Genomic DNA, 27,132 nt, shown 5'->3' with positions numbered 1-27,132 from the left:
TTTTTCAAAGGTCACCATTGCTTGGAGAAGGTATTATGGTGTAAGAGAGGAGCAGGGAGTCCACTTATGAAGCTGCTTCTGTTTTTTAAAATTTATTTTAAAAGATTTTATTTATTTATTTGACAGACAGATAGAATACAGGTAGACAGAGAGGCAGGCAGAGGGAGAGGGAGAAACAGGCTCTCCACTGAGCAGGGAGCCTAATGACTGCTTCTGTTTTCTAAGTGAAAGTGGGTAGGTTGGTCAAACATATCCACTGATAACATGACAGCAACAATAATAGGTGCCTGGTTCTTTGTGTAAACACTTGAGCAGAGCCTGTGAAGAACTAGAGCACAGTACTAAAAATAAGATGGATGGACTTTGGGTATATATTGAGAGTAGAACCAGTAAGATCACTAATACTTTCTAATTAATGAGTGTGTGGTGAAATGCTAAAGAAAACAGTTGTTCACACATTCTAGGTTTGTGCCTTAAATATCTTGGTGGGTAATGATTCCTTTTACTACACACACACATGTTTCTGGTGGAAAGAATAGTATAGTAGGAATTACACAATAGTGACACTTAGGGTTGCAATGCTTTGTGGATACTTCAACTTCTTTGAACCTCAGTTCCCTTGTGTAAGTCCCAAATAAGCAGGAAAGAATGAAAAACCATTTTTCTTTTATCCACCAGAAGGGAAAGGTCATCTTCGGGAGGTGGGGTCCTTTCTGTTCAGACCATCGAAGGTCTCTGAAAGCTGGCACTCCTCAAATACCCAGCCTTGCAGACCTTTATCCCATCTCCAAACAAGGACTATTGTTCTGGACTGATTAAACCCCAAGACTTGATCACACAACCTTTAAGAGATGGGTCTTATGGACCAAAGGTGGGACATGTGTAGGGCCTTCTTCCTCAGAACAAGACGATCTACCTCACCCAGAACTCTGTTCTCTCCCACACAAGAGCTAGAGAACACGTGATCTACGCTCAGGTGGCAGCCATCGCAGGGATACCCTTCCTGCCCCCCCCCCCACCTAGCCAAGGGGAGAAGGAATCTTGCCATCCAGAAGATACAAAGCAGAACACAAACACATGCCAACTTGAAAGAGAAAAACAACATGAGGGAGAACACTTGCCATCTACGGGAAAGACCAAGAGGTCATTCATTTTCTATATGCAACGTGTTCTTATGAGTCAATGAAGAGAGAAAGCACCCAGATGAAAAATAGAAGGGGAGAATAAATGGTCATTTTGCAAGAAATAAACTGGCTAAAAGCAATTACGGTTTTCAACTCACTCACACAACAAATGCAAACCAAGTATTAAATCAGGGCAATATTTTTATCAAGTTGGCAAATATTTTTTAAAGATTTTATTTATTTGTCAGACAGAGATCACAAGTAGGCAGAGAGGCAGGCAGAGAGAGGAAGGGAAGCAGGCTCCCCACTGAGCAGAAAGCCCAATGTGGGGCTCAATCCCAGGACCCTGGGATCATGACCTGAGCCGAGGGCAGAGGCTTTAACCCACTGAGCCACCCAGGCGCCCCAAGTTGGCAAATTTTTAAAAGAATCTGTTGAGAGCAGGACAGTAAAACAAACACCTAAAGTGTCATTAGGGACACAATGTTATACCTTTGTGGTATACCTTTGGTATAACTTTGTGGCCTTTCAGAAGACCAGTTTAGCTGCATCAAAGTTTCAATCATGTATGTGCTTTGACCTGGGAGTTCTAGATTAGGCCCATCTTCTACAGAAACACCTGCAGATGCACACTCATCGATGTTTATCAAAGTGTTATTTAACATACACACACACACCCACAAGCCTAAATTTCTACCAACAGGACAGGGCAAGCTACAGGCCATGATATACGCATACAATGGTATATTAAATAACTATTAAAGAGGGAAGCTCATAGGATTTTTTTCAAAGATTTTATTTATTTGACAGACAGAGATCACAAGTAGGCAGAGAGGCAGGCAGAGAGAGAGGAGGAAGCAGGCTCCCCGCTGAGTAGAGAGCCCTATGCGGGGCTCGATCCCAGGACCCTGAGATCATGACCTGAGCAGAAGGCAGAGGCTTTAACCCACTGAGTCACCCAGGCGCTCTGGAAGCTGATAGGTTTGTATAAAGAGATGATCAAGGTAACAAATGACAGGCAGTATAAACGGATTTATATATAATCTAATTCATGAAAAAAAGCTGGAAGAACAAATACCAAATTTTGAATCTAGCTACCTTTGTAGAATTGATTATATAGGAGAAACTTTGAAATATTAAGCACATTGTACCATTTATATTTGCTTGTACAGTCACTTTACTCTAACCAAGAAACATGTACCTCTAAGGAATCAACAAGTGCTCCAAAAATTGAAAAAAAAATCAAATTATATTACATGAAAAAGAATACTAACAAGCAGAAATAGAGTTATGAGTTTTGATACACTGAGCCTGGGGGGCTCAGTGGGTTAAAGCCTCTGCCCTTGGCTCATGTCATGATCCCAGGGTCCTGGGATCGAGTCCCGCATCGGGCTCCTTGCTCGGCAGGGAGCCTGCTTCTCTCTCTGCCTCTGCCTGCCTCTCTGCCTGCTTGTGTGCTCTCTCTTTCTGACAAATAAATAAATAAAATCTTAAACAAAAAGAGAATATTGGGACACCTGGGTGGTTCAGTAGGTTAAAGCCTCTGCCTTCGGCTCAGGTCATGGTCCCAGGGTCCTGGGATCAAGCTCCACATCGGGCTCTCTGCTCAGCAGGGAGTCTGCTTCCCCCCCTCCCTGCCTGCCTCTCTGCCTACTTGTGATCTCTGCCAAATAAATAAAACCTTTCTAGATAAAAAAGATTTTATATTAAAAATATTATTGATGGGGGACGCCCAGGTGGCTCAGCTGGTTGAGCAGCTGCCTTTGGCTTGGGTCATGATCCCAGCGTCCTGGGATCGAGTCCCGCATCGGGCTCTTTGCTCAGCCGGGAGCCTGCTTCTCCCTCTGCCTGCCACTCTGTCTGCTTGTGCTCACTCTCGCTCCTCTCTCTCCCTGACAAATAAAAAATATATATATATTATTGATGGGGACACTTGGGTGGCTCAGTTGGTTAAGCTTCTGCCTTCAGCTCAGGTTGTAATGCCAGAGTCCTGGGACTCTGGAATCCTCCCTTGCTTGGCAGGGAGCCTGCTTCTCCCTCTGCCTGCTACTCCCCCTACTTCTGCTGTCACTCTCTCTGATAAATAAAATCTTAAAACACAGCCATTGTTTTTAAAAATAAAATATTATTGATGAAATAGGCTTCATGGAAGGTGTGATAGAAAGTTGAAGTAATCTTTCAAATGGCTTTAACAAAAACAGATGGTAGTATGGGATTAAAATGTTATGATTGGGGGGAATGGGCAAAATGGGTGAAGGAGGGATACAGGCTTCCAGTCACAGAATTAATGAGTCACAGGAATAAAAGGCACAGCACAGTACAAGGATACTGTAATAACAATATAATAGACAGATGGCAATGACACTTATGGGGAACACAACATATTGCATAAACTTGTTGAATCTCTAAGTTGTAAACCTGAAACTAATGTAACATTGTGTCAACTATACTCAAGATAATAAAAAAAATCAATTTCATTTAAAAAAAAGTTATGAGCCGTTTTCCTCTTCTGGGGACAGCATCCTTAGGCATTCAGAATGGTCCAGCGTTTGACCTACCATCATAGGCTGTCCTACAATACAGCCTCTAGTAAAACTAGGCTGTCCCGAACCCCAGGTAATAGAATCATTTACCTTTATACCAAGGAGTTTGGGAAAGCACCAAAATCTGCATGTGGTGTGTGCCCAGGCTAACTTCTAGGAGTTCGTGCTGTAAGACCTAAAGTGCTTATGAGGTTGTCTAAAATGAAAAAACATTTCAGCAGGGCCTACGGTGGTTCCATGTGTGCCAAGTGTGTTCGCGACAGGATCAAGCGTGCTTTCCTTATTGAGGAGCAGAAAATCATTGTGGAAGTGTTGAAGGCACAAGCAGAGAGCCAGAAAGCTAAATTAAAAAAAAAATGAAGCTGTTTTTAGTAATAAAAAAATCAAAAGGCTTGATCTGTTATTGCTGTTGTAAAAAAAAAAAAAAAAAAGTTATGATTGAACAGGAAACACACACCTAATTAGAGTTGTAGAAAAAGAACAGAGAAGAAATGATTAATGCCAAAAAAGATAACCCAAGGCTATTTGAGAGCAGAAGAGCACATTTTTACATTTAAATATCCTGCTTAGCATCCAACCTAATCAAGAGGGTAAAGACCACAAACCTAGTTACCCAGTGACACTTAGGAACACAGGAGTGGAGGACCCCACAAGCTTTCATAGTGTAAAAGATAAGTCACGGGTCAAATACAATGTAAAAAAAAAAAAAAAATCACAAGTCATTAAGATTCCTCAACACTGGGCACTAGAGGATATTGAAATACCAGAAACATTGAGGAGAATAACTCTCAAATTGGACAGTTACACCCAAGCTGTTCATCAGTGGTGCACTAGAGAAATTATCAGGTAAGATTTCAAAGAAATTTCCTCATACTGACTTTTCTGAGTTATTATAACATCGGTCCCCTGAAACAGTGATGAGAAAGATGGACGTAAAAGCTAGGGAAAAGAGGGCATGACAACATTTGAGATTAGAAAATGGAATTTGAGATTTCCGTAAACAAAAGGGTCTGTGAGGGCGTCAGGGTCCGGGATGTGACCCCGGCTCAAGCTGCGGCAGTAGCGTCGCCGGCTGCAGCTGCGGCAGTGGCTTCGGAGGCTTCGGGGTCTTTGCAGTTTGAGAAAGAGGACCCTGATCCTCTCCTTCCTCAGGTTTTAAGAAGCTGGCCTTGGTGCAGTAAGGAGCTTAGAACAATGGAGGAACGGAAAGTGAAGAGGAGGAGTCCTAAGTCTTTTAGTGCCCACTCTACTCAGGTGGTTAATGCCCAAAAAAATACCATTCCAGTTAGTAAAAGCACAGGGTTTTCAAATCCTGCATCACAGTCAACTTCACAGCGACCAAAGTTAAAAAGAGTGATGAAAGAAAAGACCAGACCTCAGGGTGGAGAAGGAAAAGGTGCACAACCGACTCCTATTCAGCACTCCTTCCTCACCGACGTCTCAGACGTTCAGGAGATGGAGAGAGGGCTTCTCAGCCTTTTGAATGATTTCCACTCTGGAAAACTTCAAGCATTCGGAAATGAATATTCCATTGAACAGATGGAACATGTTCAGGGAATGCAGGAGAAATTAGCTCGCTTGAATTTGGAGCTCTATGGGGAGTTAGAGGAACTTCCTGAGGATAAGAGAAAAACAGCCAGTGACTCCAATCTGGACAGGCTTCTGTCTGACTTAGAAGAACTGAATTCTTCCATACAAAAGCTACATTTGGCTGATGCACAAGATGTTCCAAATACTTCCACCAGCTAAACGACATGTGGTTGCTTTCTTGTGGCTTGAAGAAGAGCAACATTCATTACTTTCCCAGCTGAATCCAGTAGCAGAATCACCTTCCACAATAAGGAATAAAGTGATTAAAGTACCAGTGCAATTATTGTTTTCACTCCTGCTTTTAGTAAATTTGACTCGCTGCTATTCATCATAACTGGAGCCTCGGCCTTGTTGAAGGCTTAATCAGGTTGTGCTGCTATGCTTTCCATTGTTGCCTTATGGGGGTTATACTTGAAATGCATTGTGCAGAATGTTAATAATAGGGCTGAAGGTTTCTCCTTCCTGAGCTCACCAAACTTATTCCCATGTTGCTTATAAGTTGATGATGCACAGGCTTTTTGTGGCAGCCCCGCTGCAGTTTACGTTAGACAATCAGTACACACACTGGTGTTTTCCAGTGGCCAGTGACAACAAAATGTAAATGAATATTTGTGGAATTTGCTATTTTTAATAAAAGTGATTGTTTAAAAAAAATGGAATTTGAGATTAAATCAAGTCCCAAGATGGGAAATACATGGCAACTGGTACTATCTAGGAAAAGATGTACAGCTTTCAGGAAACAGTCTAGAAATTGTGGCTGCAGAGCTGATGGGTTCCTTGTTACATCCAATTACATTAGACTTCCCAAAGATTTTAGAGATACTAATTGCATGGAAAGGTTAAAAAGGAATTGTTAACTCAAACAAAAACAGGCAATGATTCCCCCAAAAAGGCATGTGTAGTGGGCTGAACAGTGACTGCCCCCAACCTATGTCCATGTCCTAAACCCCAGAATCTTGTTAGCAAACATAAGGACTGTGAGCAGAGGAACTTATCCTGGATTGCCCCAAATGCAGTCAAATGTATTCTCACAAGAGACAGAATTTTGACACAAAACAGGAGGTGGCCATGTGACCAGAGAGGCAGAAATTGGAGGGATGCGACCACAACCCCAGGAATGCCACCAGAAGCCAGGTGAACAAGGACAATGCTCCCTGTGATCCCCAGGAGGAAGCATGACCCTGCTAACACCTTAATTTTGGACTAATCCAGAGCTGTGAAGGAGTGAATGTCTATTTGAGCCACTCAGTTTGTGGAAATTTATTATGGCAGCTCTAGAAAAGAAATACAACATGTATTCCTGATGTATCATATGGTTCAGCATGGATTTATATCCATGACACTGAAAATGGATTACTCCACAAAAATAACTGGAGACATATTTAGCTACCATGATAATTGAAAAACCAAGAGGTTGGAGGAAGGAGCAAGATGGATGAGGAGTAGGAGACCGAGATATCATCAGGTCCCAGGAGTCCAGCTAGGTAGTTATCAAACCATTCTGAACACCTAAAAACTCAACTGAAGATAAAAGAGAAGAGTAACAATTCTCCAGAGCTCTACCATAAGTGTTCAGGGGAAAAAAGCTCCAGAGTATGAACTGGACCAGATTACTTAGCCTGGCTCCTGGCAAGGGCAGCACAACTCCAACTTGGGCAAAAACATTTGAGAATCACAGCAACAGGCCCCTCCTCCAGAAGATCAGCAAGAACATCCAGCCAAGACCAAGTTCACTGATCAATGAGAACCACAAAACTTCAGAGGTAGGGGATCAAAAACCTCTCAAAAAACAAGAGACCAGGACCTGACAGATTCCCTGAAGAAGTCTACCAAACTTTCAAACAAGAAATACCTATTCTCCTGAAGCTGCTTCAAAACATTAAAGCAGAAAGAAAACTTCCAGACTCTTTATGAAGCCAGCATTACCCTGATCCCCCAAACCAGGCAAAGACCCCACCAAGAAGAAGAATTTCAGACCAATATCCCTGATGAATATGGATGCTAAGATTCTCAACAAGATCCTAGCTAATAGGATCCAACAGTACATTAGAAAGATTATCCACAATGATCAGGTAGAAATTATCCCTGGGTTGCAAGTGTGATTCAAAATTCACAAATCAGTCAAAGTCATAGAGCAAATCAATAAAAGAAGAGAAGAACCATATGGTCCTTTCAATTGATGCAGAAAAAGCATTTGAGGGGCACCTGGGTGGCTCAGTGGGTTAAAGCCTCTGCCTTCGGCTCGGGTCATGATCCCGGGATCCTTGGATCGAGTCCCACATCGGGCTCTCAGCTCGGCGGAGAGCCTGCTTCCTCCTCTCTCTCTCTGCCTGACTCTGCCTACTTGTGATCTCTGTCAAATAAATAAATAAAATCTTTAAAAAAAAAAAAAAAGAAAAAGCATTTGACAAATCCAGTATCTGTTTCTGATTAAAACACTTCAAAGTATAGGGATAGAGGGAACATTCCTCAACTTCATAAAATCTATCTATGAAAATCCCACAACAAATATCATCCTCAATGGGGAAATCTGACAGCTTTTCCTTTGAGATCAGGAACACAACAAGGATCTCCACACTCACCACTCTTGTTCAATATAGTGTTAGAAGTCCTAGAAACAGCAATCAGACAACAAAGAGAAATAAAAAGTATTCAAATTAGCAATGAAGAAGTCAAAATCCCTCTCTTTGCAGATGACATGATACTTTATATGGAAAACCCAAAAGACTTCACCCCCAAACTACTAGAACTCATACAGCAATTCAGTAATGCTGAATACAGGATACAATAATCAATGTTGGACGAATATCCAACTTTTGTAGCAACATGGACAGAACTGGAAGAGATTATGCTGAGTGAAATCAGTCAAGCAGAGAGAGTCACTTATTTGTGGAGCATAACAAATATCATGGAGGACAAGGGGTGTTAGAGAGGAGAAGGGAGTTGGGGTAAATTGGAAGGAGAGGTAAATCATGAGACTATGGACTCTGAAAAACAATCTGAGGGGTTTGAAGTGGCGGGGGGGGGGGTGGGAGGTTGGGGTACCAGGTGGTGGGTATTATAGAGGGCACAGATTGCATGGAGCACTGGGTGTGGTGAAAAAATAATGAATACTGTTTTTCTGAAAATAAATAAATTTTAAAAATCAATTGCTTTTTAAAAAAAGATTTTATTTATTTGTCAGAGAAAGAGAGAGACAGCGCACACACACACACACAAGCAGGCAGAGTGGCAGGCAGAGGCAGCGAGAGAAGCAGGCTCCCTGCTGAGCAAGGAGCCCGATATGGGACTCGATCCCAGGTCCCTGGGATCATGACCTGACATGGAGGCATCAGTCCAACCAACTGAGCCACTCAGGAATCCCCAGAAATCCATTGCTTTCTTATACACTAACAATGAAAATACAGAAAGGGAAATTAGAGAATCGATTCCATTTACTATAGCACCAAAAACCATAAGATACCTGGGAATAAACCTAACCAAAGAGGTAAGGATCTGTACCTGAGGAACTACAGAACACTCAATGAAAGAAATTAAGAAGACACAAAAAGATGGAAGACCATTCCATGCTCATAGATAGGAAGAATAAACATTGTTAAAATGTCTGTACTACAGAGCAATCTATACTTTCAGTGCCATTCTGATCAAAATTCCACCAGCATTTTTCAAAGAGCTGGAACAAACAATCCTAAAATTTGTATGGAATCAGAAGAGACCCTGTATTGCTAAGGAAATGTTGAAAAAGAAAAAGAAAGCTGAGGGCATCACATTGCCTGATTTCAAGCTTTATAAAGCTTTATAAAGCTGTAATCACCCAGACAGCATGGTACTGGCACAAAAACAGACGCATAGACCAGTGGAACAGAGTAGACAGCCCAGATATAGACCCTCAACTCTCTGGTCAAATAATCATCGACAAAACAGGAAAAAATATCCAGTGGGGGGGGGGGAAACAGTCTCTTCAATAAATGGTGCTGGGAAAATTGGACAGCTATATGTAGAAGAATGAAACTCGACCATTCCCTTACACCATACACAAAGATAAACTCAAAATGCATGAGAGACTTCAACATGAGATAGGAATGCTTCAGAATCCTAGAGGAGAACATAGGCAGTAACCTCTTTGACATCGGGGAAAGCAACATACAGAATTCTTGGCTTTTCCCCCATGATCCTTTAGTCTTGCAAAGTTAACTTTTTTTAATTTTATTTTTTTCTTATTCTAAAAAACTTTTCCTCTTTCCTATTTTAACATTTTCAAACTATTTTATCTTATCAATACCTTTTTAAAGTCTTTTAAAAATTTCATTGTTATAGTCTTATTCTATCCCTTCATTGTATTTAACCTTATTTTTTTATATACATATAGGTTTTTTTCTTTAAAATTTTGGGATACAATTTCCTCTAATAGATCAAAATATACCCTAAATATTGTGAATGGCTTTGCTCTAGTCTCCAGCCTGATCACGTTTTTTTCTTTTTTTTCCAACCAACTTTTCTTATCAATTCCTTTTATAGGATCTTTTTAAATTTTCATCTTTACAGTCCTATTTATCCCTTAATCATGTTTACCCTTATTTTTGTGTCTGTGTGTGTGTGTGTGTGTGTGTGTGTGTGTGTGTGTGTTTCTTTAAAATTTTGGGAGGTAGTTTCTTCTAACAGACAAAAATACACCCAAAATCACCAGTCTAATAAATATTTATTTACTTATTCATTGTTTCCCCCTGCCCCCGCTTTCTTCTCCCCCTGGTTTTGGGTCTCTTCTGACTTAGTTAGTGTATTTTTTTCTGGGGTCATTACTACCCTTTTAGTATTTTTTCTCTCATTCATCTGTTCTTATCTGGATAAAAAGAGAAGGTGTAAAACACCTCCAAAAAAAAAAAAAAATGAACAAGAGGCAGTACTGATGGCTAGGGACCTAATCAATATGGACATTATTAAAATGTCAGAACTAGAGTTCAGAATGATGATTATCGAGGTGTTAGCTGGGCTCAAGAAAACCATGGAAGATACTAGAGAATCTCTTTCTGGAAAAATAGAAGAACTAAAATCTAACCAAGTTAAAATAAAAAAGCTATTAACAAGGTGTAATAAAAAATGGAGGATCTTACGGCTAGAATGAATGAGGCAGAAGAAAGAATTAGTGATATAGAAGACCAAATGATGGAGAATAAAGAACTGAGCAAAAGAGAGACCAAATGATGGAGAATAAATAACTGAGCAAAAGAGAGACAACTACTGGACCATGAGGGGAGAATTCGAGAGATAAGTGATACCAGAAGACGAAACAATATTAGAATAATTGGGATCCCAGAGGAAAAAGAAAGAGAAGGGCAGAAGGTATACTGGAACAAATTATAGCAGAGAATTTCCCCAATTTTGAGAAGGGAACAAGGATCAAAATCTAGGTGGCACAGAGAACCCCTCTCAGAAATCAATAAAAATAGGTCCATACCCCATCATCTAATAGTGAAACTTACAAGTCTTAGTGACAAAGAGAAAATCCTGGAAGCAGCTCAGGACAAGAAGTCTGTAACATATAATAATATAAATATTAGATTGACAGCAGACTTATCCACAGAGACCTGGCAAGCCAGAAAGGACTGGCATGACATATTTAGAGCACTAAATAAGAAAAATTTGCAGCCAATTATACTATATCCAGCTAGGCTGTCATAGGAAATAGGGGAGATAAAAAGCTTCCAGGACAAATGAAAATTTAAAGAATTTGCAAACACCAAACCAGCCCTACAGGAAATATTGAAAGGGGTCCTCTAAGCAAAGAGAAAGTCTCAAAGTAATAGATCAGAAAGGAACAGAGACAACATACAGTAACAGTCACCTTACAGGTAATACAATGGCACTAAATTCGTATCTTTCAATAGTTACCCTAAATGTAAATGGGCTAAATGCCCCAATCAAAAGACACAGGATATCAAAATGGATAAAAAACAAGACTCATTAATATGCTGTCTACAAGAAACTCATTTTAGACCCAAAGACACCTCCAGATTTAAAGTGAGGGGATGGAAAACAATTTACCATGCTAATGGTAAATTCAAAAGTAAATTCAAAAGAAAGCAGGGGTGGCAATCCTTATAATAGATAAATTAGATTTTAAGCCAAAGCCTATAATGAGAGATGAGGAAGGACACTATATCATACTCAAAGGGTCTGTACAACAATAAGATCTAAAAATTTTAAATATCTATGCCCCTAATGTGGGAGCAGCCAACTATATAAACCAATTAATAACAAAATCAAAGAAACACATCAACAATAATACAATAATAGTAGGGGACTTTAACACTCCCCTTACTGAAATGGACAGATCATCCAAGCAAAAGATCAACAAGGAAATAAAGGCCTTAAATGGCACACTGGACCAAATGGACATCACAGTTATATTCAGAACATTCCATCCCAAAGCAACAGAATACACATTCTTCTCTAGTGCACATGGAACATTCTCCAGAATAGATCACATCCTGGGTCATAAATCAGGTCTCAACTGGCACCAAAAGATTGGGATCATTCCCTGCATATTTTCAGACCACAATGCTCTGAAACTAGAACGCAATCACAAGTTGGAAAGAACCAAAAACATGGAGGCTAAAGAACATCCTACTAAAGACGAATGAGTCAACTGAGAAATTAAAGAATTTTAGTAAACAATGGATTCTGGCACACTGAAAAGAAATTTAAAAAATAAAAGTTAAAAAGTTAAGGAAGATAAAAAAAAGTTCATTGAAACAAATGAAAATGAAAACACAATTGTTCAAAATCTTTGGGTTACAGCAAAGGTAGTCCTGAGAGGAAAGTACATAGCAATACAAGCCCTTCTCAAGAAACAATAAAGGCCTTAAATATAAAATCTAACCCTACACCTAGAGGAGCTGGAAAAAGAACAATAAAGAAAGCCTAAACCCAGCAGGAGAAGAGAAATAAAAATCAGACCAGAAATCAACGAAACAGAAACCAAAAGAATAGTAGAACAAATGAATGAAACTAGGAACTAGTTCTTTGAAAGAATTAATAAGACTGATAACCCCCTGACCAGACTTATCAAAAAGAAAAGAGAAAGGACTCAAATTAATAAAATTATGAATGAAAGAGGAGATATCACAATCAGCACCAAAGAAATACAAACAATTATAAGAACATATTATGAGTGACTATACACCAGCAAATTTGACAATCTGGAAGAAATGGATGCATTCCTAGAGATGTATAAACTACCAGAACTGAACCAGGAAGAAATAGAAAACCTGAACAGACCCATAACCAGTAAGGAGATTGAAGCAGTCATCCAAAATCTCCCAACAAACAAGAGCCCAGGGCCAGACGGCTTCCCAGAGGAATTCTACCAAACATTTAAAGAAGAATTAATACTTATCCTCCTGAAACTATTCCAAAAAAATAGAAATGGAAGGAAAACTTCGAAACTCATTTCATGAGGCCAGCATGACCTTGATCCCAAAACCAGACAAAGAACCCAAAGGAGAATTACAAACCAATACTCTTGGTGAACATGGGTACAAAAGTTCTCACCAATATATTAGCCAATAGGATCCAAGAGTACATTAAAAGGATTATTCAGCATGAAAAAGTGGGCTTTATTCCTGCGCTGCAATGTTGGTTCAACATCCATAAATCAATCAATGTGATATAAGACATTAATAAAAGAAATAACAAGAACCATATGATATTCTCATAGGTACGAAAAAAAGCATCTGACAAAGTACAGCACCCTTTCTTGATCAAAACTCTTCACAGTGTATGGATAGTAGGTACACACCTCAATATCATCAAAGCCATCTATGAAAAACCCACAGCAAATATCATTCTCAATGAGGAAAAACTGAGAGTTTTCCCCTAAGGTCAGGAACACAGCATGGATGTCCCCTATCACCACTGCTATTCAACATAGTACTAGATGTCCTAGCCTCAGCAATCAGACAACAAAAAGAAATAAAAGGCATCCAAATCAGCAAAGAAGAAGTCAAACTCTAACTCTTTGCGTATGATATACTTTGTGTGGAAAACCCCCAAAAAATCTACTCTAAAACTGGTGGAACTCATACAGGAATAAAGTGTCAGGATATAAAATCAATGCACAGAAATCAGTTGCATTTCTATACACCAACAGCAAGGCAGAGGAGAAATTAAGAAGTTGATCCCATTTTCAATTGCTCCCAAAACTGTAAGATACCTTGGAATAATCCTAACCAAACAGGCAAAGAATCTGTACTCAGAAAACTATAAAGTACTCATGAAAGAAATTGAGGAAGACACAAAGAAATGGAAAAATTTTCCATGCTTATAGCATGGAAGAATATTGTGAAAATGTCTATGCTACCTAAAGCAATCTACACATTAAATGCAATCCCTAGCAAAATACCATCATTTTTTTTTTCAAGAAATGGAATAAATAATCCTAAAATTTTTATGGAACCAGAAATAGCCAGTGGAATGTTGAAAAAGAAAACCAGGGGCACCTGGGTGGCTCAGTGGGCTCAGCCTCTGTCTTTGGCTCAGGTCATGATCTCAGATCCTGGGATTGAGCCCCACATAGGGCTCTCTGCTCAGCAAGGAGCCTGCTCCCCACCCCCCACCACTCTCTACCTGCCTCTCTGCCTACTTGTGATCTCTGTCAAATAAATAAAATCTTTAACAAAGAAAAAAGAAAAAAGTTTGTGGCATCACAATTCCGGACTTCAAGCTCTATTACAAAGCTGTAATCCTCAAAACAGTATGGTAGACACATAGATCAACGGAACAGAATAGAGAGTCCAGAAATGGACCCTATCTCTGTGGACAGCTAATCTTCAACAAATCAGGAAAGAATGTCCAGTGGAAAAAAGACAGTCTCTTCAACAAATGGTGTTGGGAAAATTGGACAGCCACATCCAGAATAATGGAACAGGACCGTTTCCTCACACCATACACAAAAAAGACTAAAAATGGATGGAAGATCTCAATGTGAGACAGGAATCCATGAAAATCCTTGAGAATACAGACAGCAACCTCTTCGACCTCAGCCGCAGCAACTTCTTCCTAGAAACATTGCCAAGGCAAAGGAAGCAAGGGCAAAAGTGAACTATTGGGACTTCATCAAGATTAAAAGCTTTTGCACAGCAAAGGAAACAGTCAACAAAACCAAAAGATAACTGACAGAATGGGAGAAGAAACTCGCAAATGACATTATCAGATAAAGGGCTAGTATCCAAAAATCTATAAAGAACTTATCTATAAAGAACTTGCCCAGAACAAATAACCCAATCAAGAAATGGGCAGAAGACATGAACAGACGTTTTGGCAAAGAAGAGATCCAAATAGGCAACAGACACATGAAAAAGTGCTCAAAATCACTCGGCATCAGGGAAATATAAATCAAAACTACAGTGAGATACCACCTCGCACCAGTCAGAATGACTAATATTAACAAGTCAGGAAACAACAGATGTAAGGGAGAATGCAGAAAAAGGAGAACCCTCCTACACTGTTGGTGGGAATGCAAGCTGGTGCAGCCACTCTGGAACAGTATGGAGGTTCCTCAAAAAGTTAAAAATTGAGGATGTGGAGAAAGGGGAACCCTCTTACACTGCTGGTGGGAATACAAATTGGTGCAGCCTTTGGAAAACAGTGTGGACATTCCTTAAGAAATTAAATATAGAGCTACCCCCATGACCCTGCAATTGCACTACTGGGTATTTACCCCAAAGATACAGATGTAGTGAAAAGAAGGGCCATCTGTACCCCAATATTCATAGCAGCAATGGCCACGGTCGCCAAACTGTGGAAAGAACCAAGATGCCCTTTAACAGACGAATGGATAAGGAAGATGTGGTCCATATACACTATGGAGTATTATGCCTCCATCAGAAAGGACGAATACCCAATTTTGTAGCAACATGGACGGGACTGGAAGAGATTATGTTGAGTGAAATCAGTCAAGCAGAGAGAGTCAAGTATCATATAGTTTCACTTATTTGTGGAGATAACAAATAACATGGAGGACAAGGGGAGATGGAGAGGAGAAGGAAGTTGAGGGAAATTGGAAGGGGAGGTGAACCATGAGAGACTATGGACTCTGAATCTGAGGGCTTTGAAGGGGCAGGGGGGAGGTGGGAGGTTGGGGGAACCAGGTGGTGGGTATTAGGGAGGGCACGGATTGCATGGAGCACTGGGTGTGGTGCAAAAACAAAGAATACTGTTATGCTAAAAAGAAATAAAAAATTTAAAAAAAATAGAGCTACTTGGGACTTCATCAAAATCAAAAGCTTCTGCACAGCAAAGGAAATAGTCAAAAAAACAAAGAGGCAACCCACGGAATGGGAGAAGATATTTGCAAATGACAGTATAGACAAAAGGTTGATATCCAGGATCTATAATGAACTCCTCAAACAACACACACAAAACAGACAATCATCAAAAAATGGGCAGAAGATATGAACAGACACTTCTCCAATGGAGACATACAAATGGCTATCAGACACATGAAAAAATGTTCATCATCACTAGCCATCAGGGAGATTCAAATTAAAACCACATTGAGATATCACCTTTCACCAGTTAGAATGGCCAAAATTAGCAAGACAGGAAACAACATGTGTTGGAGGGGATATGGAGAAAGGGGAACCCTCTTACACTGCTGGTGGGAATGCAAGTTGGTGCAGACACTTTGGAGAACAGTGTGGAGATTCCTTGAGAAATAAAAAATAGAGCTTCCCTATGACCCTGCCATTGCACTACTGGGTATTTACCCCAAAGATACAGCTGTAGTGAAAAGAAGGGCCATCTGTACCCCCAATGTTTATAGCAGCAATGGCCATGATCGCCAAACTGTGGAAAGAAGCAAGATGCCCTTCAACGGACGAATGGATAAGGAAGATGTGGTCCATATACACTATGGAGTATTATGCCTCCATCAGAAAGGACGAATACCCAATTTTGTAGCAACATGGATGGGACTGGAAGAGATTATGCTGAGTGAAATAAGTCAAGCAGAGAGAGTCAAGTATCATATGGTTTCACTTATTTATGGAGCATAACAAATAGCGTGGAGAACATGGGGAGATAGAGAGGAGAAGGGAGTTGGGGGAAATTGGAAGGGGGGGGTGAACCATGAGAGACTATGGACTCTGAAAAACAATCTGAGGGTTTTGAAGGGGTTGGGGGTGGGAGGTCGGGGTACCAGGTGGTGGGTATTATAGAGGGCATGGATTGCATGGAGCACTGAGTATGGTGCAAAAATAATAAATACTGTTATGCTGAAAATAAATAAAAAATAAATTAAAAAAAAAAAAACAAAAAATAGAATAAAATAAATGTTGTATCTATGAAAAAAAAAAAGTAGAGCTACCCTACAACCCAGCAATTGCACTACTGGGTATTTACCCTAAAGACACAAATGTAGTGATCCAAAGGGTCACGTGCACCCAAATGTTTATAGCAGCAATGTCCACAATAGCCAAACTATGCAAAGAACCTAGATGTCCATCAACAGATGAATGGATAAAGAATATGTGGCTCAGCTGATTAAACAACTACCTTCAGCTCAGCTCATGATCTCAGAGTCCCGGGATCTAGTCCCACATCAGGCTCCCAGGTCCCTGGGGAGTCCACTTCTCCCTCTGACCCTCTCAGCTCTCATGCTCTCTCTCATTCTCTCTTTCAAATAAATAAAATCTAAAAAAAAAAAAAAAGATATGGCACACACACACACAAAATGCAATATTACACAACCATCTAAAAAAATGACATCTTGCTATTTGCAATGACATGGGTGGAACTAGAGGGTATTATGCTAAGCGAAATAAGTCAATCAGAGAAAAACAATTATTATATGATCTCTCTGATATGAGGAATTCAAAGGGCAGGGTGGAGAGTCATGGGGGTAGGGAGGGGAAAAAATGAAAAAATGAAACAAGATGGGATTGGGAGGGAGACAAACCATAAGAGACTCTTAGTCTCATTAAATAAACTGACAGTTGCTGGGGCAGAGGGGTTTAGGGAGAACGTGGTTGGGTTATGGACACTGGGGAAGGTATGTGCTATGGTGAGTGCTATGAAATGTGTAAGCCTGATGATTCACAGACCTGCACCCCTGGGGCAAATAATACATTATATGTTAATGGAAAAAAAAGAAAAACCAAGAAGTTGCAGTGTATGTTAACCCCTTTATGAGCATAGAAATAGTTAAGTGGCAGCCAAGAGTAGCATATAGTTGCTTCTACAGAACTCAAGGGTTAAGCAATGGATTGATGTTTTTCATTACAAGTTTTAGGTTTCTGGGATTCTTTCTGGATTATACACCAGTACATATATTTGAGAAATCCAAGCCTGTTCCATAGTTGCATGTATTATTTTGTCAACATGAAAATCTCCAACAATCAACTGATACCCAAAAAATACAGTTACCTGTTAATTCAACAAAATCACAATGTCCAGAAACAGACACTGGTATCTAAGAACAGACAGTGGAGTCAGAAATTACCTAGTTTACAGCAACTTATTATTCAATAAGCAGCAATGCAAGAACAGGTGGGGAATGGTATAAATTGAAGAAAATTTCAGAAGTGATGACAATTAGAGAAGAAAACTTCAGAGGTGATGACAATTAGAGACCCAACAAAATGGATGACCCATCAAGCAATTTGTCCACAATCACCATAAAGTAGCATACAAACCTTTTTCTTCTTCTGGAATCTCTGCTGCTTCTTGGTTTGGATCTTGGGGTCCCCATGACTGTGTCATCTCTGCAACAAATAGTGATAGTGAGATATTGAGATACCCAGGCTGAAAATGGCCAGTGATGGATGCTCTCTGCAGAGCCAAGGACTGCCCTGACAAGCCTGAGACTAAAGACACAGGAATCACATCCCCTAGCTCCATCAACTCACGTTCTTTAGGTCCAGCCATCCCCCCATCAGGAACACACTCTCCCAAAAATCATATGACCCACCTTCTCTTCTCCCAAGTCTTTGCTCAAATTTTAGTTCAGTGGTGCTGGGCAGACCTGATTAGCACTGCACCTGATCCCTACAAAACACACCCAAGACTCTCCCTATTCACCTTTCTCTTTCCATTCCCTTTGTTACCTCCCAACATACCATGTAGTGTACTTATTTCTTACCTTCAGTACCTCTCTTCACCCCACTGAAGGAGGGACCCAAATGACTAGCCTCTGTTTGCTTTCTTATCCCAAGTATGTAAAATGCCCAGCACATAGAAAACATTCTATTTATGCACACTAGAGCACCATAAAAATAAAAGCACGAAGAATTGGGTTCTAAACCAAGCCCCTCTCCATATATTCCACAAAACCACTCTGAATGCCCCATTCCTCATGAGCTGAAGGGCCCCTTCCATGTCTAACTCACACAGCAATAACTTATTCTACTGTTCAGTGCTTAGCTGCTATAAGCCAATGTCCCATAGGGATAACAGCTCTAACGGAGACATGGCTCTAACATTTATAATTCTACTGGTTGTCAAGGCTTGCAGGATGTGATCTGGGTACCTAGCTGGGTCCTGGGCTGCTTCTTCATGCTGCATGTTCCTTTGAACCACTACCACCCATCACGCTCTACCATGGTGAACTTGGCCAAAAAACAAAAACAAAAACAAATTTTGAGGAGCCTCACAGAGCCTACCTGTAGGGTCTTTCCAGGGTTGGGTCAGCTCTCCTAGCAATAGGGAAACTGAATGGGGAATCTTAGGAGCATAGCACAGTAAGTTAAGATCATCCCCTCATCACTAGCTCATTTACCTGTACATCAACTACATGACACATTGCATTTCCTCTGTTGCACATAAACCCAGTGAGGGGATCCCTCCAGATTATAGCCTTGCTGCCACACTCTATATCTAGATACATTAAACTAAAGGCTCTAGATCTAGCTGGGGCCACTTATTTATAGAGGGCACGGATTGCATGGAGCAATGCAATGGGGGTAGTGAAAAAATAATGAATACTGTTATGCTGAAAATAAATTAATTTTTTTTAAAAAGAGCCAACGTGCTCCCTGATATGAGGAAGTGGTGATGCAACATGGGGGCTTAAGTGGGTACGAGAAGAATAAATGAAAGAAAATGGGATTGGGAGGGAGACAAACCATAAGTGACTTTTAATCTCACAAAACAAATGGAGGGTTGCTGGGGGGAGGGGGTTTGGGAGAAGGGGGTGGGATTATGGACATTGGGGAGGGTATGTGCTTTGGTGAGTGCTGTGAAGTGTGTAAACCTGGTGATTCACAGACCTGTACCCCTGGGGATAAAAATATATGTTTATAAAAAATAAAAAATTATATAATGTCTCTAAAAAAAATAAAATGAATAAATAAATAAATAAGTATTTAAAAAAATAAATTAAAAAAAAAAAAAAGAGCCAACGCCATAGCCTAGAATTTAAGTACAATTCCTTTTTTTTTTAAAAAAAAAAAAATCCCAGTCCTGACTTCCCTTTTGCAGGGAAATCACAGATTCACCTACCCAAAATCTGTCAGAACAAACTTGGGTAGGGTAGAAGATATGTGCCATGCAATGACAAGGACATTTCCAGTTCTGATACAGGCCATCTGGCATTGTCTCAAACTAGCACCTGGAATCCAGAGAAAACTACCCCAAAGATAAACAAATGTGTGAAAACTTTCTCATCTTCTAAGCATTTCATCCTAGAAATGCAGAGGTAGGTACAGTTGGCCAGGTTTTCAAGAAGAGAGAACAGAGAGCTCAGTGGCAAGTCATTTGCCCTGAGTTATAGTTGGTTAGATGGGCGAGGCTTTGAATCCTGGCATTCTGATACCAAACCTAAACCCAGGGCCCCCGAAAAATAACACACATAGACTTGTAGACACACATGCATTCACATACTCATAACACAGCATCGTTCAAGCACAGACACTCTCATTATGCCATATTTCCCAGAAAATGGAGCCAAGGGGAAATGGAAGCTATCCTGACCTGCTGGACCTTTGTATCATCGCTCACATTGCCAGGACATGATGTGGTCTAGGGCTCTTTCCTGCTGGCGAGGTGTCCTCCATATGCCACACCCCCTTCACAAGTCACCCAGGAACCAAATAAGGACGAGGAAAAATGGGATCTTCCAATGTGCCAGGCTCTACAACACTGGCTCTACAGCACTTATAAAGGACCAGTGGCCAGGAAGGAGGTCGTTCCTTAAATGACATTTTCCTCTGTGCACAAGCCTCCCTCTGGGATCACCAGTCAACAACAGGATTTAAGGATTCTAGGTTCCACTCTCCAGCTCTCTGTTCAACACCTGCCCATTCTACACAAGAGTAAATGAGGAATTTCAAATGAAGGGGGAAGACGGGGTGGGGGAGGGAATGGAGAAAGGATGGTGGGTAGACAGGGAAATCTCATCCCCACCCTATCCTCCTACCCACCTGAAGATCCATAGAGCCTGAATTTCCAAGACTCCGAATCTCTGATTTGGGAAATAACATTGCCAGCTCCCATCCCTACTGCTTAGAACTCATGCCCTCATTCTGGGGCAAAGGAAGCAGTGTACAGTCAAGCACAGAGCCTCTGGAGATCCACTACCTGGGTCGAAGTTACCAGCTCTGTGACCTTGGACAATTCACTTGACCTCTGGACTGTTTCCTCGTCTGCAAAAGTAGGACAACACTACATCTTATGAGCATAGTAAAGACTACGTACAAATGCACAGGAGGCATCAAGATCGATGCCTGGCTCATAACAGATACCACCAAAAGTTAGGACGATTTTGTACCGGTCTGAGACAACTGGTTCTGCCATCAAGTGGCATATGCACTCCTAAAGCTCACTGAAGAGAGAAAATGGGATAAACACCACATGGGTTTTTATTTTACAGGAAAATGAGATCAGTGATACATTCAGTAAAAGGATTCCAACAAAAATAGTAGCACAGTTTCACACTTGCTAACCGGTTATGAAACACATCACTGTCCCAGTAAATACTACACAATTCAATAGCACACCAGGCAGCTAGCTAGCTACTGCAATGCCTCCACAAACACAGCATGCACTTTACCTTAAAAAAATAAAAATAAAATAAATTAAGTTTATTCCAAGATATCCTGTGGGTTTTGGTGCTATTGTAAATGGAACTGATTCTCTAGTTGCCTTTTCTACAGTTTCATTGTTAGTGTATAAGAAAGCAACTGATTTCTGTGCATTGATTTTGTATCCTGGCTGCAAAAGTGGATTTCTTTCTTTTTTTAAGATTTTATTTATTTATGAGAGAGAGAGAGACAGTGAGAGAGAGCATGAGCAAGGAGGTCAGAGGGAGAAGCAGACTCCCCATGGCGCTGGGAGCCTGATGCGGGACTCGATCCCGGGACTCCGGGATCATGACCTGAGCCGAAGGCAGTTGTCCAACCAACTGAGCCACCCAGGTGTCCCCAAAAGTGGATTTCTGAATTGCTGCTGTATGAGTTCTAGTGGTTTGGGGGTGGTCTTTTGGGTTTTCCACATAAAGTATCATGTCATCCACAAAGAGAGAGTTTGACTTCTTTGGCAATTTGAATACCTTTTATTTATTTGCAAATTTATTTTTTATTTGCCAATTTAAATATTTGTTTATTTCTTTGTTGTCTGACTGTTGTTGCTAGGACTTCTAGTACTATGCTGAACAAGAGTGGTGAGAGCAAGCATCCTTGTCATGTTCCTGATCTCAGTGGGAAGGCTCTCATTTTTCCCCCATGGAGAGTGATATTTTATGCAGTCAAATGCTCTCCCACTGAGCTATACCTCCGAGAATGATATTTTATGGAGAATGGATTTTATGGAGGGCATGTATTGCATGGAGCACTGGGTGTGGTACATAACCAATGAATCTTGGGACACTGCATCAAAAATTCTGAGAAACAAATTAAGGGTTTTGGAGGTAAAAGGGGTGAGGGGATGGGTAAGCCCAGTGGTGGGTATTAAGGAGGGCACGGATTGCATGGAGCACTGGGTGTGGTACATAAACAATGAATTCTGGAACACTGAAATTTTAAAAAAACTAATGATGTATTTTATGGTTACTAACGTAACACAATCAATCAAACAAACAATAATTTAAAAGTGCCCGACATTTGCTTGCAGGTGTGGAAAGTGTTACAGCTTGTAAGGATCTGTGAAGGTGAACAAGCAATCTAAAATCAGACAGTAAGTGGTGGGTGGATGTGGCTTGTGCTAGGGTAGCTGGTAGATGTTTGAGGTGTGTATGTGCATGTACATTTTGTATATTCCTTCATGGCTTGGCTCAGCTGGGTGCAGTTTTTTAAAAAAATTTTTATTTATTTGACAGAGATCACCAGTAGGCAGAGAGAGGGAAAAGGGTGGAAGCTGACTCCCCAGTGGAGCAGAGAGCCTGATGTGGGGCTTGATCCCAGGATCCTGGGATCACGACCTGAGTCAAAGGCAGAGGCTTAACCCAGTGAACCACCCAGGTGCCCCTTATTTTGTTGTGTTGGCATTTACCTCGAGTTTCCCTTGTAGGAAAAATAATCCTGTGTAAGCAAACATGAAATTCCTGTTACACCCCAATCATTCCCTAGTACTATAGCTGCATTGGAAGAAGTCTGTATTTTCTCTTTTTTTAAATTTAAATTCAGTTAGCCAATGTATAGTACATCATTAGTTTCAGATAGGTGTTCAATAAATTACCAGTTGTGTGACACACACAGCACTCATCACAACATGTGCCTTCCTTAATGCCCATCACTGAGTTACCCCATCCCCTCACCCACCTCCCCTCCAGAAGGTAATCTGTATTTTCAAAAGAAGGTTTGCAACACAACTGAGTGTACCTCTCAGTTTCCTCTTTCTGCTTGGAATCACCATTCCCTTCCAGACTAGAGCTCCAAATCATTGTAGCCTTCATACCTTTACCTGAAACTTTCATAGCCCAGCAGGGGGATTTTTCAGGGGTAGCAATTTGGCATGGCCCCATAAAAATCCACCAACAATCTCCTTGCTCATATGAGCACAAAGCAGATGTCCCTCTGTACCTCCCCTCCCTCCATCCCTCCTGTGGACCCACTCACCACTCAGTATTGCTCTAACTTCCACACACAATGAAGTCAGATTCATGTTCTCAAAGATGCTGAGGGTCACTTCCCATATCTGCCTTTCTGAAAAGTATTCACCCAACAGACTTAACATATTAGCAGGATCACTGGCTTTCAAGTTTGCCCAGGGTATCTTCTGGAAGTTCCCAAACAGCAGCTCTGGGGACTGGAGGCACAGCTTGAATTCCTCCAGCTGCAACTGATCCAGGCCCATCAGGTAAGACAGCAGCTTATCACAGGAACCATTGTTGATGTAGACATTCACAGAGGAGCTCATCTTGCCTAACACCCAAGACTTCTAGCTCTACCCAGGGACTGTTAAATCCACAGAACAGAACCTGTAGAGAATAGAGTTGAAACCATAAGCCAGGATGTCACCACCTCCAAAACACATCTACACACTTGTTCTGCTTTCTCCCAGTAACACCTGTTTCTACTGCTACCAGTGTTTGTACACTTCTCTATCTCTCAGCTGTGCAAGAATGTAAACTCCTTGGGACAGAGATGGTGTCTGTTCTGGGCTGCACCACCAGTGCTTAGAGCAGCAGCTGGTGCAGGAGAAGGAAAGAGCAACTTACTCTACACTGACTGAACAAAAGGTTGATATCCGAGATCTATAAAGAACTCCTCAAACTCAACACACACAAAACAGATAATCATATCAAAAATGGGCAGAATATATGAAAAAATAAATATAGTTGACCCCCCCCCAAAAAAAAAGAAACAAAGAGACAACCCATGGAATGGGAGAAGATATTCACAGAGGACACTACAAAAGGACTGATATCCAAGATCTGTAAAGAACTTCTCAAACTCAACACCCAAAAAACAGATAACCAAGCCAAAAAATGGGCAGAAGACATGAACAGACACTTGTCCAATGAAGACATACAAATGGCTAACAGACACATGAAAAATATTCATCATTAGCCCTCAGGGAAGTTCAAATCAAAACCACATTGAGATACATTATTCCAGTTAGAATGGCCAAAGTCAAGACAGGAAACAACCAATGTTGGAGAGGATGTGGAGAAAGGGGAACCCTTTTACACTGTTGGTGGGAATGCAAGTTGGTGCAGCCTCTTTGGAGAACAGTGTGGAGATTCCTCAACAAATTAAAAATAGAGCTTCCCTATGACCCTGCAATTGCACTACTGGGTATTGACCCCAAAGATACAGATGGAGTGAAAAGAAGGACTATATGTACCCCAATGTTCATAGCAGCAATGTCCACAAGAGCCAAACTGTGGAAGGGGCTGAGATGCCCTTCAACAGATGAATGGATAAAGAAGATGTAGTCCACATATACAATGGAATATTACTCAGCCATCAGAAAGGATGAATACCCAACTTTTGCATCAATATGGATGAGACTGGAGGAGATTATGCTGAGTGAAATAAGCCAAGCAGAGAAAGTCAATCATCATATGGTTTCACTTACTTGTGGAGCATAAGGAATAACATGGAGGACATTAGGAGAAGGAAAGGAAAAGAAAATTAGGGAAAATTAGAGGGGGGAGAGGAAAGATTAGAGACTATGGATTCTGAGAAACTGAGGGTTTTATTTGGGGGGGCACTTTTAAAAGTGTTATTATGTTATGTTAGTCACAATACAGTACATCATTAGTTTGGGTAGTGTTCCATAACTCATTGTTTGCATGTAATAATGAGTGCTCATTGCATTACATGCCTTCCTTAATACCCATCATGAGGCCAACCTATCCCCCTACCCCTTTCCCTCTGAAATCCTCAGATTGTTTCCCAGTGTCCATAATCTCTTGTGGTTCATCTCCTCCTCTGATCCCCCCCCTTCATTTTTCCCTTTTTTCTCCTGATGTTCTCAGTGCTATTCCTTATGTTTCACATATAAGTGAAACTGAGGGTTTTAGAGGAGGGCATGGATTGCATGGAGCACTGAGTATTGTACATAAACAATCAATCTTGGAACACTACATCAAAAACTAATGATGTATTGTATGGTGAATAACAAAAAATTTTGTAAAAAAAAAAAAGAAAAGGAAAAATGTCCACAATAGCCAAACTATGGAAAGAACCTAGATGTCCATCAACAGATGAAAAAAGTCACCACATTGTACACCTTTTTAAAAAACGTCACTTACAACTGAAATGTCTGTCTTACCTCAGTAGAGCTGGAAATTTCAAAAAAATTTTAAAGCAGAGAATTCATTACCAGCAGGCATATATATACACACATTACCTAAAAACTTTTTCAGATGAAAATTTGTATGGAATCAGAAGAGACCCCAAATTGCTAAGGAAATGTTGAAAAACAAAAATAAAACTGGCAGCATCAAGTTACATGATTTCAAGCTCTACTACAAAGCTGTGATCACCAATACAGCATGGTACTGGCATAAAAACAGACACATAGACCAGTGGAACAGAGGAGAGAGCCCAGATATGGACCCCCAACTCTATGGGCAAATAATCTTCAACAAAGCATGAAAAAATATACAGTGGAAAAAAAGACAGGCTCTTCAATAAATGGTGCTGGGAAAATGGGACAGCTATATGTAGAAGAATGAAATCCACCCATTCTCTTATGCCATACACAAAGAAAAACTCGAAATGGATAAAAGACCTCAACATGAGACAGGAATCCATCAGAATCCTAGAGGAGAACATAGGCAGTAACCTCTTTGATATCAGCCACAGTAACTTCTTTCAAGATAGGTCTCCAGAGGCAAAGGAAACAAAAGCGAAAATGAACGTTTGGGATTTCCTCAAGATCAAAAGCTTCTGCACAGCAAAGGAAACAGTCAAAAAAACAAAGAGGCAACTCACGGAATGGGAGAAGATATTTGCAAATGACACTACAGACAAAAGGTTGATATCTGGGATCTATAAAGAACTCCTCAAACTCAACACACACAAAACAGATAATCATATCCAAAAAATGGGCAGAAGATATGAACAGACACTTCTCCAATGGAGACATACAAATGGCTATCAGACACATGAAAAAATGTTCATCATCATTAGCCCTCAGGGAGATTAAAATTAAAACCACATTGAGATACCACCTTACACAAGTTAGAATGGCCAAAATTAGCAAGACAGGAAACAAAAAATGTTGGAGAGGATGTGGAGAAAGGGGAACCCTCTTCCACTGTTGGTGGGAATTCAAGTTGGTGCAGCCTCTTTGGAGAACAGTGTGGATATTCCTCAAGAAATTAAAAATAGAGCTTCCCTATGACCCTGCCATTGCACTCCTGGGTATTTACCCCAAAGATACAGCTGTAGTGAAAAGAAGGGCCATCTGTACCCCCAATGTTCATAACAGCAATGGCTATGGTCGCCAAACTGTGGAAAGAAGCAAGATGCCCTTCAACGGATGAATGGATAAGGAAGATGTGGTCCATATACACTATGGAGTATTATGCCTCCATCAGAAAGGATGAATATCCAACTTTTGTAGCAACATGGACAGGACTGGAAGAGATTATGCTGAATGAAATCAGTAAAGCAGAGAGAGTCAATTATCATATGGTTTCACTTATTTGTGGAGCATAACAAATAACATGGAGGACAAGGGGAGATGGAGAGAAGGGAGTTGAGGGAAATTGGAAGGGAAGGTGAACCATGAGAGACTATGGACTCTGAAAAACAATCTGAGGGTTTTGAAGGGCCGGGGGTGGTGGGAGGTTGGGGGAGCCTGGTAGTGGGTATTAAGGAGGTCACATATTGCATGGAGCACTGGATGTGGTACAAAAAACAATGAATTCTGTTATGCTGAAAAGAAATTAAAAAAAAAAAAAAAGAAAGTATGGCAGAACACAAGCA

The 27,132-nt window shown here is 40.7% G+C and overlaps 2 protein-coding genes and 1 pseudogene across 2 annotated transcripts in view; 2 read left to right on the top strand and 1 right to left on the bottom strand.

Moving 5' to 3' along the window:
• LOC131817661 (NACHT, LRR and PYD domains-containing protein 13-like) overlaps positions 1–23,605 on the bottom strand; it is a 38,146-nt gene extending 14,541 nt beyond the window's left edge. The window contains exon 1 of the mRNA XM_059151202.1: positions 23,305–23,605. Coding sequence (XP_059007185.1) covers positions 23,305–23,605 — 301 coding nt within the window. The remainder of the gene's footprint in view (positions 1–23,304) is intronic.
• On the top strand, positions 3,627–4,070 carry LOC131818475 (large ribosomal subunit protein eL34-like; annotated as a pseudogene).
• Positions 4,668–5,911, top strand: LOC131818476 (coiled-coil domain-containing protein 28A-like). Its single transcript, XM_059152973.1, has one exon. It carries the CDS (start codon positions 4,862–4,864, stop codon positions 5,414–5,416), a length of 555 nt encoding a protein of 184 aa, XP_059008956.1. The 5' UTR covers positions 4,668–4,861; the 3' UTR covers positions 5,417–5,911.
• Positions 23,606–27,132: the final 3,527 nt, after the last annotated feature.

The sequence above is a fragment of the Mustela lutreola genome, chromosome 16, assembly GCF_030435805.1.
Source record: "Mustela lutreola isolate mMusLut2 chromosome 16, mMusLut2.pri, whole genome shotgun sequence".
NCBI classification, from domain to species: Eukaryota; Metazoa; Chordata; class Mammalia; order Carnivora; family Mustelidae; genus Mustela; species Mustela lutreola.
Note: the sequence above shows the minus strand (reverse complement) of the source record. Positions and strands in the feature narration are given on the sequence as shown.

Coding starts and splice junctions, on each gene's coding strand:
- LOC131818476 (XM_059152973.1), top strand. CDS start 4,862: ATGGAGGAACGGAAAGTGAAGAGGAGGAGTCCTAAGTCTTTTAGTGCC.